Source organism: Calonectris borealis, chromosome 2 (genome assembly GCF_964195595.1).
Source record: "Calonectris borealis chromosome 2, bCalBor7.hap1.2, whole genome shotgun sequence".
In the NCBI taxonomy this organism is placed as follows: domain Eukaryota; kingdom Metazoa; phylum Chordata; class Aves; order Procellariiformes; family Procellariidae; genus Calonectris; species Calonectris borealis.
This window is the reverse complement of record NC_134313.1, coordinates 140,989,848-141,004,273: the sequence shown is the minus strand read 5'-3', so window position 1 is coordinate 141,004,273 and position 14,426 is coordinate 140,989,848. Positions and strand designations below refer to the sequence as shown.

Below are 14,426 nucleotides of genomic sequence, written 5' to 3'. Positions count from 1 at the left end.
GACAGCTATAGCAGGGAAGCACAAGTAAACTGTGAGACAACGTGAGAGACAGTAACTGTTGGATCTTACAACGTTTCTTGGGAGCATGGCAGTAGAATGGTATTTTGAGAGGAAAAATGAACTGAGTTTGCAAGTATTTACATGCAACACATTTTAAGTATGAAGGATGCCTGGGAAAATAAGCACAAACTTGTCTAAAAATTTAACAGAGAACAGGAGGCCAAAACATTGTGTTAAACAAATCTGAATGGCAAATGGCATCTGCTGTAAAGAAATGGCAGGTGAAAGAAAGAGTTATCTCTGAAGTGTCCTAAAATCAAACCCAAGAAATTTATGACTGATGCAGCAGAGGAGAATTCACTGGAGGGATAAAAATGGAAAAGGAACATGGTAGAAGCTGAGAAGAATCATTACAATAGATATGGCAACATCAGAACTGCATTTTTAAAAAGCAGAGAAAGGAATGTTAATGTAAATGAGAAGGGAGATGAGCCTAGACAAGAATTTTAGCTGAGTGGGCAGATAGGAAAGCTGCATGTGAGGTATGTTTTGCACTGAATCTTTCAGACATAACTTCAGTGGCAGGACCTGCAGTGAGGTCTGAGTTGAGGATGACGTCCTTTGTATGGGCATGAGTGACAGGGGGTGGTCTCATAGTGGCTGAAAAGGAGGTAGGCATATAGAGCCAGGGTAAAGGTGAGAAGATCTCTCTTTTAGCTCTGTCAAGCTTGAGCTGACAAAAATCTACAAAATGACATTTTTTGCTTAAGTTAAAATAGCTGTGTGATTAAGGGGTTGCAGAGAGGTATGGAAAGCAGGAGTCCGCCGCCTGTGAGTATCTATATGAGCACAGGTACCTTATGTGGGACCTGACTGCAACAGAAGTACATAGATCCACCTTTCGTGATGCGGGTTTAACAACTGCATCCTGTATCAGCAAGTAAAAGAGGGAGTAGGGCCCATCTCTACCTAATCCTAAAAAAAGACACACATTACTTAGCATGACAATTCACACAGAACTGAAGATATAGGTAGCCCTAATTCTAATATTTCTTAACCTTTGCAATCTTAATATATATATATTATTTCTTTAATTCAGAAAGGTCTTCTATTGAAGATATATACTGTTGTTTTTTACTTTTCCTGGTCTCTTTTACAACGTGTCTACCATGTAATCAAAAAAACCCCGTAATTAATGGACTGAGACTGAGCGTGGCCTAAGGAGTGCAAGAAATATCTTAATATTTGATGGGAACATTCCCTGGCAGCATTTGACTGCAGTAGACCTTGTGACAGTCTGCAGTTTATTATTTCAAAGTCTTATTGTTCAGAAACTATTGATACTGAATTTCCTCCCTTTGTAATTTAAAACAGCAAGGACATCTGATTCAGTCTTTTCCTCTTTGTATTTTACCATATAATACTAGACAAAAGAGCAGAGATTACTGGGAGAGGTGCTTGCTGGAATGGCACAGTTAAAGAGTGAAAGCTGGAACAATTCTCTTTGGAAAGATATTTGAAGAGGTCAGTCTCCCTACTACAGATGGTGATGTTTTGATGAACGAAAAAAGAGTTTGCTGTTTGGATTCAGACAGGTAGGTCATGGCTTTAACTCCTGTCTGCTCACTGAGAGGAAAAAAAAAAGATACAGGATTTCATACTATCATTGCTCCATTCACAGTTGATGGATGAGTTAAAGACATAGTTACTCTTGAGTTTATTCCCTACGTGAGAAAATGTTGTATTATTGTATTTCTTTCTTTGAAAACTCGACACTTTCATTAAACTAAGAATGATATTTTTAAGGTAATTTATGTGAGTGTGACTGCATTCTCTGCTGACTGCCTATTGTGTAACTCCTTCTAAAATGGTCTTTACAGAACCACAACAAAGATACTTTTTTTCTTAGGGCAAAAGTACGGTCAGAAGATATTATTTTCCCTCTTTCTCCATCAGTTGACGAGCAGCACTGAAATGGAGATTCAGACACCTACTCTTGCATCAGGCTGTGCACTCAAGGCTCAACCTGAAGACAACCACTGGAATGCTGAGATAATTGAAAGACCTGATGTGCTTGACATGACCTGATATACTGAAATATTTCTAGGCATTTTTTAAGTATTATGTTAGTGATGGAGCTGCCATGACATTTTCATACTAGATGTACTATTCCAGCTCTTCATAATTTTGCTCTAAAAGTGACATTTTAAGATAATTTTTTGTACATGTATGAGGGTAGTACTGATAACTGACAACACTTACAATCTATTTAATGCATATAGCAATGCCAGTACAGTGCCCAGCTCCCAGCAGTGTGCCATTAACACCTCATTTCTTCAACCAAAAAGGCAACTGAACATTTCAACATCCTTGATTATCTGCTGAGATTGGTAAAGGCCTTGCAGAAATAAGGGGATCAGACATTCTCTCTGAAGGCTTCTTTCATTTGGAGCATAAATTCTCCCTTCTTTTCCCCTTATTTGAAATGGTCTGACTCTACTAAAGGAGGTTAGCATCTACGAAGGGAACTTATCTTTTAATAGATGTTTTAATAGCCAGAAACTTCCAAAGAATGATGATCAAACGATAAACTGGTAGTTCTCATTAATTTCTACACTGTGGTTTATTTACTTCTAATTACTAAATTTGGAGGATTTGTTGGTAAGCTCAATGTTTGTAGAGCCCAGAAGTTTAGGGAAACAGTGAATAAATTTTAGGTACTTCACAGTTCTTTTCATTTTATTGACGTGGTTTTTTTCTGTTCAGGAATGAGGGCGAAGTATGCAAGCTGATTACAGAAGATAACAAAGAACATGTGCATGCTATTTTCAGAAATAAAAGTAAGTGTGAATATTCCTTTGGAAGGGGAAAAAAGGAGAGGAAGAATAAAAAGAAAGATTTGGGACAAGAAAGAATAAGACAGAAGGGCTGAGAGGGCTCGAGTCATGGGACAGAGTACAAACAGGGAAGGAGGAAAGAGCATTTGGGCAATGTGAGGTGCTGATGAGAGGCGGGGGCAGGCAGCCACTAGTTAACCTCTGCTTGATCACCTATTCTTGCCAGAACTGTGTAGGTAGAAACTGGAATAATCCTAGCATTGCAGGCTGCCCCAGAGAGCTGAACTGAAAGCCAGACAGTCCATACACCTGCCTTGACTTTCATGTTTAAAGGTATCGTAAATTCCTCCGCTGCCCTACAGGGCACGCCCCTCCCCTTGCCTGTGTTACGTGCTGAAAGCCCTCATTCTTCAAAGCTGTCTGCGTCCCTCAGTCTGTTTTTCTACATAAAGCCAAATTTGGGATCAGTTCTGTTTACTTTTCCTTCTCCTTACATGTGATTTGAGTTGTCCTGCCAATCACCGTGTATGGGACAGGATCAGGGGCTTGTCCCTTGGCAAGCAAGGGATTCTGCAGAACTTGTTGCTTCACATGTCAGTATGGATCTGCAGAGTCTAAACGAAGGGATCTGAGCCATGCTACTTGTCCTATTAAGACTGCAATTGTGTGTGAAGAGAAAGCAGGGTGTGGATGCCAGTTAAAGGGAAAAAACCCCTTAAGGAGTGAAAAGCTAAGACATATGCAACTCCTACTGGAACAGGGAAGCTGATTAGAGTTTTGAAGGAAAGACTAGACTGCATGGGCCGACAGCATGTTTGGGTAGGCTGGCAAAACTGGATTCAGGAAAGGAGCTAATTGTGCAGTCAGGGTACCTATGTAGCCGAAGAATTGGTGGAGGAAACAGGAGGTGCCTATGTGAACAGAACTATTGGTGTGATAATGTGCTATAAAAAACCTAAGAAATTCAAGCACAGAATGAACATAGAATTCACATTTTTCTTTGGAATTTTCTGCCCTTCCAAAATACTCAAAATCTTAAACACAGAAAATTCTTATTGGAAGTATTTCAGATACATAATTACATCATATACTGACCAGACATCTTTATGCTCTATTTAAAAAAAGAAGACTAATACACCCATAACACATTACCTGACTTTGCAATACCAAGAGGCGTTTCGGCTCTGGGAAGGCTTGCATGGGTGACATACGCAGGGCTGTGCTAAATGTAGCGCAGGCTCTTGTCATGGGCCGTATGCTTGCCAAACTTTACTTTCCCTCCAATCTTCATCGTAGAACTAGTTTGACCCTACTTGCAGTTATCCATCGTTAAAGACACATCTTCCGATAATGCTCTTAAAATTCTGTTGCAAGCTTTCATATTTATCACTATTCTGGATCCTCAAGCTCTTGAAGTCATACCAGTATGTCAGAGCAACCGATTCTTTAAGATGTCCCCCTACTTCTAAGTCCAAAAGCAAGTTTTGGGAAAAAGCCAAAAACCACATTATTCCCTCTGTTTTTTTAAACACTTCATAAAGGTTTTGTGCAGCTTTTACATGTGGGACTGGCAATACTGGGTGTGCGCAGGGGCTGAGGGTGGCTCTTGCGACTGAGAAGGCGTTGGGACTCTTTTGCAAAAGGCGATGGCCCTGCATTGCTCTCCTTTGCCGTCCATCCCTCACCATTAGGTTTTGTGCTTGGCTTCTGGACTCGTGTGATGTGGTCAAACAAAAATCCTTGGTTTTGGGGTTTTTTTCCTTTTTTTTTTTTTCCCTGAATGCAATGGCTTGCTATTTTTCAAGAGTGCAAGAATAAGCTTGACTACGCTTATTGTGGACAATGAAGTCCACAAGGAACTCAATTCTTAGAATAGGGGCTAAATAAAAGCAGTTTTATAGTGCTTCGTTTCCACACGGGGGAACAGAGGAAGTGCCAGACTGGTCTTTGAGCAGTTTTTCCCAATAAATGAGATCCTGAACAGGCACGCCCCTAAGAATGAATGGGTCTGCACTGGGACTTTGTGTTAAGTGCTCCCGAGTCCTGGGACTACCCGTATCTCTCCCCACGGGAGGTCCCAGCGCTGGCCGGGACGCTCCGTGCCCTCGCCCCCCGCCGCGGCCCCGGCAGAAGCGGGGCGCGCGGGGCGGAGGACGGGCGCTGCCCCCTCCTCGTCTTCACCTCGCGCCGCGCAGGCGCCCTCGCACCGCGCATGCGCCGCGGGGCCGGCGGCGGCCAGGTGCGCAGGCGCAGCAGCGGGACCGGCCGCCGCGGGCGGGCGGGCGCGGGTCTGCATCCGGGTCGCCGCCGTGCCCATTGTCTGGGGAAGGGGCCCGGGGCTTGGCGGCTCCGCGGCGCTGCACCCGAGGGCCCCTGCCCGCCCGCCGCTCACCTGCGCAGGCTTTAGTAAGTGATCCTCAGCGGCTCTTCCCGCCCCTGTCCCGGGGGGATGCCGGGGTGCCCGCGGAGCGCCTCCGCCCCCCCCTTCCCCCGCCCCCACGGGCGGCTGGGCGTATCGCCGTCCCTCAGGCGCCTCGCGGCCACGGCTGCCCTTTCCCCGTGCCTCTCGTCGCTGCCGCTGATGGATCACGCCAAGGCGCTGCGTCTGGAGGTGCTGGTGGCTCCGGGGGCCTCAGGCGACCCCAGGGTCCGCCCAGCCCCCCTCCCCCCGGGGTTCCTGCCGGTGCCCGGGGCTGCGGGCAGCCCGCGAGCCGCCGCCGGTACGGTGCCGCCTTATTTCCCGGCGCCTGAAGGGAGCACCACGGGTCCGCCGGGCAGCTCCTGGCTGGTTAGCTGTGGGTAAACCCTTCCCGCTGTGCGTGCCGCCGCTCCCCTCCCTCACCTGTGGGTGCGAATGTCTGCGGGACCCCGGTGCCGTCTGCAGCGGCTGGCGGTTCTGCGGGCGGTGTGGCGGAGCCTGCCCTAGCCCCTGCCTGTCGCGGCCATTCTGCCTTTCCTTCTAATTTAAATATCTTTAACGATGCTGAATTCTCATTATGCCGGCTAGTAACAATACTATATTTTTTTTCCTGCAGTGGACCGCAGTTCGAAGAGGAGACAAGTGAAGCCTTTGGCAGCTTCGCTGCTGGAAGCTTTAGATTATGATAGCTCTGATGACAGTGATTTTAAAGTTGGAGATGCTTCAGGTAAATATACTTCCTCATCTCCTCGGTTCAGAATTATCTCATTTTTGTTTTATGGTTGCTCATTTAATATCATATGGGAGACAGAATGGTATTGATGAACTGTTGGGACTTGGAGCCACTTGCAGTCCAGTGACTAGGTTGGATAACTGGAAATTCTTATGCTGTGGATGAGAAACGACTGATTAAACAAAACATCCATACAATACTTCAATTGCAATTAATTTTTTCTCAACAGAAAACTCATGATTATCAAACAAGTTTTGGCAGAAGCATACAAGTAGCTTCTGTGCTGACTACCTTAGCTATATCTATTGCTTTTTATTTCTTCGGTGTAGAGATAATTTTTGAAATATTCACTGGATTTAGTATTGAAATAATAATGTTCTAAAGCCATTTTGTTCTGAATCAGTCTGGATAATAGTTTGTTGTGGACTTAAGAACTTGCCTGTTTCTCAAGGTTAGTTCCACTCAATGAGTGAAAACCTTAAGCAGGAAGATAATCTGTTCAGGTTTTTATTGTTTTTTTACAATAGACAAACTTAAGGTGTCCATTCAGATAGCTGTGCAGAAAGGTGTATGCATTTTATACTAGAAGGAAGTCCTTGCCTCAGAGTGTTTTTGTTCTGCAGTCTTTTCTCTGTATGCAGATTCCTGTATCTGCAGTGAACATCCACAGAAACTGAAAGTAAACAAGATGGCAAAATAAAATGAATAAATTCAAGTATATTGGAGGGAAGGGAAAGAAGGGGCATGATCATGTTTTGAATAAACTGCACGTTGGATGTTATGTGGCATATGCTCAGGGAAATAAGCAAAGAGATGCAGGATGTGTAAGATGTAAGGGAAGCACTATGACAGCTTGTCAAATAATTTCACTTTGTTATTTCTGCACTGGGGATGCTGATCTATGTTTTCATGTGAATGTATCTTGCAAAACTATTCCCCATCTCCATTTAAAGATTTATTTTTTAACATCTGGCAAGCTCCTTCATATTAATGAACTTAAAAACACTTAATGATCATTTCGCCAGTGCCAGTTTTAAGATACGCCCTAATGCTCCTTGGTTTTTTTTCCCAAGCTTAGACATGTTTCCCTTGGTTGATCTGGTAGAAGCAGGCTGCAATGACTTAAGAGAGTAAAACTGATGATGTCTTACCAATTTCGTGTTAAGATTTTTGGGGGCTTGTTTAATTTACTTTTTTAATCTTGTTTTGGGGATTTTTGATCCTTTCTTTTGAGTAAGGGCACTGTCTTTTGTAAAGACAATTTGCCCTAAAAGGAAATGGTTTTTAATTCCCAAAGAAAATCTCCCTATTCTGGAACGGTAGTGGAGGCAGGATTTAAGGGAAAAGGGGAATTGGAAATGGAGTAACAGAGGTGGACACATAATCCAGAGCAATATATTATTTGATTAAAAGACAATCATTAATTAATTAAAAATAATGAATAAAGCTTCCTGACTCAACTGTGTCTAAATGCAGAGGATTCCTGTGTAATCGATAATCCTCTTTGACTTTTAGGATATCATGTGCACATGGCGGGCAGTGTCAGTGTCTAGCTTTGAGAGTATTTCAATCTCAATTTCATTTTGAGGAAGTTGGGTGGGTTTTCCCTTAAAAAAGCGACACTGAATTGAAACAAGCCTATGAGAAATACCCAAGTTCTACTTACAAAATGTTTTTCTATTTACTGTTTTGTGTTCATGTATCTCATATACCTTTGTTTTAACATTTCAGAACCTGTATCTATCACTTCTAGAAATTAATGTTCTGTTTAATAAAATTTAAAATCTAGTGAAAACACTTTGAAACAGCAGCAGAGTTTGGCATTTTATACTTCATTCAAAGATTTTCAATGTGAAAGGAGAAAGTTGTGAGGGTTTGGAGAAGTTGGGGAATAGAAAGTTATTATACATGTAACCTCTTAAGTTGAAAGAAAAAAGAAACATTTCCTATGTGTAAGAAAAGTTAAATGGATAGTTGCAGGATATTTGAAACAGAACATCTGTGCTGGTTTAAAATGAAGCTGGTATAACATTAGCCTTAAATTTGGTTGTACCTAGTCCATTTAGATTTGGATGGAAGAAGTGCTGAAATAAAGCGACTTTTTTTACACACACACACATATAAAAATAAAATTGATAATTTCAAAGTTTTTTTTATATATATATATATATATGTAAATAATATGTGTGTAGATACACAATCAGCCCTACTATACAAATTCTGGATTGTTGCTAATAGGAAACAGATTTTCCTATTCTTCACTGTGGATTCAGCCTTCAAAGCATAATATGTATTTCTCCATTACAGTCAGGGCTATTGCTCTTTTCCTTCCTTCGGTAACCATAGAGGTCTCTCTATGTGCAGCGTGTTGCAAATCACTATTTAGTATTTGTTTGAATTCAGAATTTCATTGTGTAGCTTGCTTACAAAGGGAAATAAACGTGACAGAAGGAAGAAACACTCTTTCTACATTGAAAATGACCATAAATTCTACTCCTGCACTCAGAAAAATACCGTAAGTATGGTGATTCCACAGCTCTGCAATGTATATTTATTTGATTCACAAATGCACATACAGATGTTTAAAAAAACAAAATAAATTTGGAATTTAAAAGTTAAAGGACTATTTAAATACTGAATTAAAGGAATTCTGAAGTTGTTTACACTCTGTTGATTATGTTGCATCCATATGTATGAGCTTTAGGTTGTTAAGTGATATGTGCCTAGTAGACAATATTGTGCAAGTCTAGGAGGACTGAGCCCTGGATATTTAAGCTTTTACACATGTTCAGTGTTCTATCAGATTTATGGGAATATGAGATGCAGTAAGGATTTGAGAAGTTGGTATTAAGTACTTTTAGGAACGAATCGGCATTTCTGAATTTTTGTATTCAGAATCCTGATGCCTTGGTAAATTTTTTCATTACAGAAAATATTTCTAATCACCTAACCTCCATTTCCACCAAAAAAATTCCCTAGAAGATACTGCCTTTATGTACAGTGTAGTTAATTTCTTTTCTTTTGGATTTAGGTCACACCAACAGGCAATTACTGCATTTTCCACTTTAAAGAGCTCATCATTCTGACATCTCTTTAGGGCAACTGATTTTAGAACTGTTACATTCTTGTAAATTTCCTTAATGTAAATAGTTTTCAGGCCTGTGGGCTTTTCGTTATGTTAGTATTGAATGAAGTAATTTTTTAATGGCTTCTCTGTTTTTACATAGTAGAAAGTAGTAATGCCATATTTCAAAGTACTGTATTTTTCTGTTTTTTAGAAATATCTTGAAAAATTTGTTCCTTAAGTAAGAATGTCATATGTAATCTTAATGTAGGACCAATCAAAAAAACTGTCCCTTTGGAGTCAGAGTGTACAAATATATGACTGGAAATGATGGTACTGTAATATATGCAACTGAAGTTTTTTAATAATGTGTTTCACAATACAGATCAGTTATTTGACGTTTTGCTTTTAAGTTACTAGAGCATACTTTGGTTTTTTTGTTGGTGTTTTTTTTTTCTTAATTTTTTTTTTTTATTTAATGAGAGCAGCTGGAGATATACTGATGTCAGAAATCAGTGTATAGTTGTAAAGTAATTCCCAGCAGGATTCCAAAGCAAGGATTTACCACTTTTCTTCTCACTCATTGGTGATGTCAGTCAGTTTTGGCAGCTCATACACTGAAATTGAAATGATGCAGAGAAATATAGTGTGGTCCCTGAACAAGAATGATGTGTGAATTTAAGGACTGGCTCTCTAGCTCAGTGTAGCTGAGAAGAGTGTAGCTGAATGCTGCCTTGAAGAACTGGATTCTGTCACTGTTTCTGCTACAAGACTCCTAGACTCAAATTTTTAGAGACATTTTTAAATGTTTGGTTTTTTGATGTTGAGCGTGGAGCCTGACTTGCATAAATATTATGTACTATTATTGCAATTGAGGTCAGTAGGAACTCTGTTTAAAACGTGTAATGATCTATATAAATGCATATATTAGGTATTCTGAAAAAACTGTGACTTGATCTAGAAATAAAAAGTTGCAAATATCTTTATTTTTCTGTAATTCATTTCCTCTTAGCACAATGGAGATTCCACTTTTGCTTTCCTGTACAGGATATTGTAATTTGCAAAGCACCAAAATACTATAGTAATAAACACTACTGAAATATCAGTGAAGAAGCTTTGAGAATAAACTTAAATGATATGCAACAGAAAAGTTGTAGGGTGTTTCAGTAGACAATGAAGGTAAGAGAAAATACTGAATAGCTAATCATTAGTAAATTACCATGTAATTGCACAATTTTAATTGTTACAATCATTTCAAGGCTTGACTTTGCAACTGTAGTGTGTAGTCCCTCAGAGTGGAATTCCCAAGGGCTTTTTCCCATTGAGAAGATGGAAAATATGGGCATTATGTTCTCTTGGGTTATCTTTATCCCAAGTGAGATCTTTTAACTGTACAGATGTCTGCCACTTGAAGTAACACCTTGGAGTGACTGACGAGCATTTTGAACTTGCATTCTCTTTGGAAACACTGAGATTTCTGTTCTGTGTGTTTACTGATTGCAGAGGAGTAGTGTAACAGAAATCTGGGCTTTCATTGCAGTGTCTGGCCAGGATGGATTTAGTGATGGGGTGACATTACTTTTCTTTGTTTTTCCCCTACTGTGACTCTTTGTGCCTCATCTTTCCAGTCTGTCTGTCCGTTACGGAACCCTTGCTCATTGGTTCAGTGTTCTTCTGCTTGTTCCGTCAGTCTTGGAACAGGATTTTCATGGTGTCCTACTTTACTACTCCTGCTTTACTTTATCTTGCATCTCCTCTTTTTTTGTGTGTATGTCCATGTCTTGTGTATTTCCTGCCACATGGAGAAGGTTCTTCTGTGCTTTATTAATTCCAGCTTGGTGAGATGGTCTGTTTGCAGCCTGGCCACCTCTGAGAGTCTAGATGTGCTCAGTGAGTATGGGATGTTTCAGGTGTTCCTTGAGCATATACTTATTACAGTGCCTCAGAGACTTAGACTTAGCATGTCCCAGACATATGTTCAACTGTCTCCCAGATGGAACTACCCTCGTTCAAGATGTGAAACTCTTAACTGTTTCTGGGAAAAATACACATTCTAGCTCACTATTCAATAATTTGTATTGGAATCCAATTTTATGGATTATTTAGGACTGCAACTTTGCTGAGGGAAGTCATGGGATATGCAATACTTCATCCCAAACAAGTGGAGTTTGATAACGCTAAAAAAAGGGAAACTGGGAAATGTCAAGCAAATTCAGGAGGTAGGGTAACCAATTCCATCTGTGTTATAACATGGTAAATAAATCAGTTCCCAATAACTCAAGTCAAAGCAACTTTTAGTTTTGAGTGCTTTTATGACTTGAATAGACATCTACTGAAATGCTGTGTGATATAATTACTGCTAGCGTAGAAGTGAGGAAACTGCTTACTAAACAACTTCCATTTATATTCCTCTTCCGTCCTTTTTTCTAAACTAAATACTTGTTTTCTGAAACAAGTGTAATCGCACATCAGTGATCAGTTTCATTTCCTACTCTGCCCAGTCTACATCTGCAGTTAATACAGATTAGATACTTTTTTCCGAAACGTTATTTGAGAAGTGAATTTCTCTCCTTAGAGCAGTAATACTTTGTTGGTTTTGTTTTGTATGTTCTTAATCGTGTTACTTTTGACAGTTCAATTTTTTTAACTGCCAGCATTACCACTGTTGAATTGCTGGTAGTCTACCAATGTTTAATCATCATGCTCCGCAAAATAGCATAGAAAGCCAGTGGTGTACATCTAACTGATGCTAGATTCTCTTTTTTGAAGTTATGTTGAAAGTGAAGTGTTAAGCCTTTTCAATTCTTGCTTTCAGTATAGGTATATTGGTCTTAGTACAATGGACCTCTGTGGCTTTAGTCTAATGACAAATGTGGTCAGGAATTTACCAGTTACACAATTCTGCCTTTGACAATTTAAAAGTTCATATTTTCCATATATGGTCTAGGTTTCCCTGCCTTAATTTTACATCCAGTTATTAATATCAGAACTTTCTAGTTAGCTTAAGCATTTTCTTAAGGTATTTTGGAGTCTTCAAAATTATTTGCAATTTCTGGATCAGATGTATAGGAGGTGCAGCTGCTTTTACACGTGTTTGGTATAGCACATGCGCAGAGGAGTTTTTGTGGCTCTGGAGCTGTTCTTGTAAGGAAGTTTATGGGCAGAGGCTATTGTTGACAAATGCTTTTTGCAGTGCTTTCCACTTTCCCCGTCTGCCAGGATGAAGGCAATCTGGGTAAGGGATTGTACATGGTGTGTAACATGGTGTTTTAGCAGAGATACCTGGGTGATTTCACATCATCATGTCCAAGATTTGTTGTCCACCTTGTGATTGGGAGAAAGAGGCTAAGGGATCGCTAGACAGGGTGATGGTGATCGAGTGTCTTTAACCTCCAGAATTAACCTCACTTGTAGCCTGTTTTTTGTTACTGCCCTTAAAAAGAGGGTATCGTGAAGCACACTCTGGGCTGGATGACTTCTCACATGATGCCTGTAGATTATTACTGAACAATATTAATTTAGTAGGAATAACTTCAGACATGGTAGTTGTTTTCTGTATTGCATGGTCATTTTTTCAGTTTTCTCACTCCTTTTTAATGTTCCAGGGTCCTGGATTGTATTCTTTGTGTGTAGCTTTGAGCACCTCGGTGAGACTCAACCAGACAGGCTCAATGCAAAAAAAAAAACCTTTGCAGAATGATGCCAGATGCTTCTCTTTTGCTATCTGGAGTTGGTTAGGCTTTGTTAGTGGAAGAGGCAAGCCCAAAATCGAGTCCATGATTTCCTTTAACAAGCTTATCCTTCAGACTTCACTTAAAAACAAGCAATAAAACTGCTTTTTACAGAGCTGCTTGTTAAGCTAAATACTGCATTGAAGAATCAGCCTGTCTTCTGTGAGTGGGTGGCCATATACTTATGTAGTGTAGCACTTACTCTCTGTATACATGGATTTTCTTAGAAAGTTAAAAAAAATTAATTACTAATAAAAAAATCACGGGGTACCATGTTTAAAGTTGCTTGTAAAATGGTCCTGCGAAACCCTGGGAGGATTTTTTTAACTGCTGTAGTGATTTCAGTAGCTTTCCCCTGAAGTCTTGTGCATAGTAGGTATTATACAAGACTCCACAGCTGATGTGGAGATTAATAGTCACTTTTGTTTATCTTTATTACACTTTTTTTTATGTTAATTCTGGAGCATAATGTTCTGTCCCAGAGAATTCCTCTCTGAATTACCCTCTTTAGCTTTGACTGCTACCTGCTGTTGTGCTCAGTAGAGCTAAAGGTGCAAGGTGTACAGAAGTGAATGATGCCTTTCTCACAACTGTTATCTCTCATATTTGTTCTCAGTGGAACTCTGTATTCTTCACTATTTGACAGTGTATCTGGCCCCATCTTTTACCGAGAGTAGCTTGATTTCTCTCCCATAGGAATGACATGATATGGTTGCCAATTTGAAAGAACCATTCTTTAAGAATTTCTTTCAAGGAGAAAATTGTATACTACAGCCTCTTCCTAACTGAAAGTGCATCTGACAGAAGAACACCTGCAAAAATAGCTGTTATCACAGAATAGCTCTTTCTGGAAAAGTACCTATCACAGTGAATGCATTCAGACAGAAGAGGGATATCCCTTACTATAGGTATCTCTGGTGTGTACATGCATGCAGAAAGGAGAGTACAAAGCATAATGTGCAGGCAGAAGGCAAAGAAAATTTGAAGGAGAGAAGCGGATGTAACTAACCTTTGTTTATTCTCTCCTTTATATTCTTTGCATGGCATAAAGCAGCTAGAGAGTATTCTCAGTGCTGTAGTATTGATGTACAAGAATCACTGTTGGTAATTTAGAGTGCTGTTAAAGATCAAGCTATACCCAGACTAAGATTCCCCCCCAAAATGAAGTGGAAGCTTAAATTCACAAGAAGTCTAAGCATATTTAGAAATGGAACAGCACAATTACAGCATCCAAACAAATTACTGTCATGGAGTTATGGTGGGGAAGTAAAACGAAAGAAAATAATATGTTAACTTAAAAATCCAGTTAAATTAATTTTAACATGGCAAAACCCGTATTTTTTTAAATTACCTTATTTACAATGAGACAGACAAGTAGTGTACATTGGCACTCAGAACTTGTGAAATGAGGTAAAAAACTGCATTTTGCTTTTAAACATACATATGGCATTTAATCTATGATATAAATGTCTAGTATGAGAGTCTGGCTTTAGGAGTTACTTGTAAAGTGTTTGTGAGAGCTGGCAAATATCATAGAATGGTTTGGGTTGGAAGGGACCTTTAAACATCATCTAGGCCAACCCCCTGCCATGGGCAGGAACATCTTTCACTAGATCAGGTTGCTGAAAGCCCCATCCAACCT

General features: G+C 40.0%; 1 protein-coding gene across 1 annotated transcript in view; it reads left to right on the top strand.

The window, feature by feature from the left end:
- Positions 1-5,049: 5,049 nt before the first annotated feature.
- Positions 5,050-14,426, top strand: part of PHF14 (PHD finger protein 14) — a 170,614-nt gene continuing 161,237 nt past the window's right edge. The window contains 3 exon segments of the mRNA XM_075143674.1: positions 5,050-5,178; positions 5,180-5,243; positions 5,873-5,983. Coding sequence (XP_074999775.1) covers positions 5,050-5,178; positions 5,180-5,243; positions 5,873-5,983 — 304 coding nt within the window.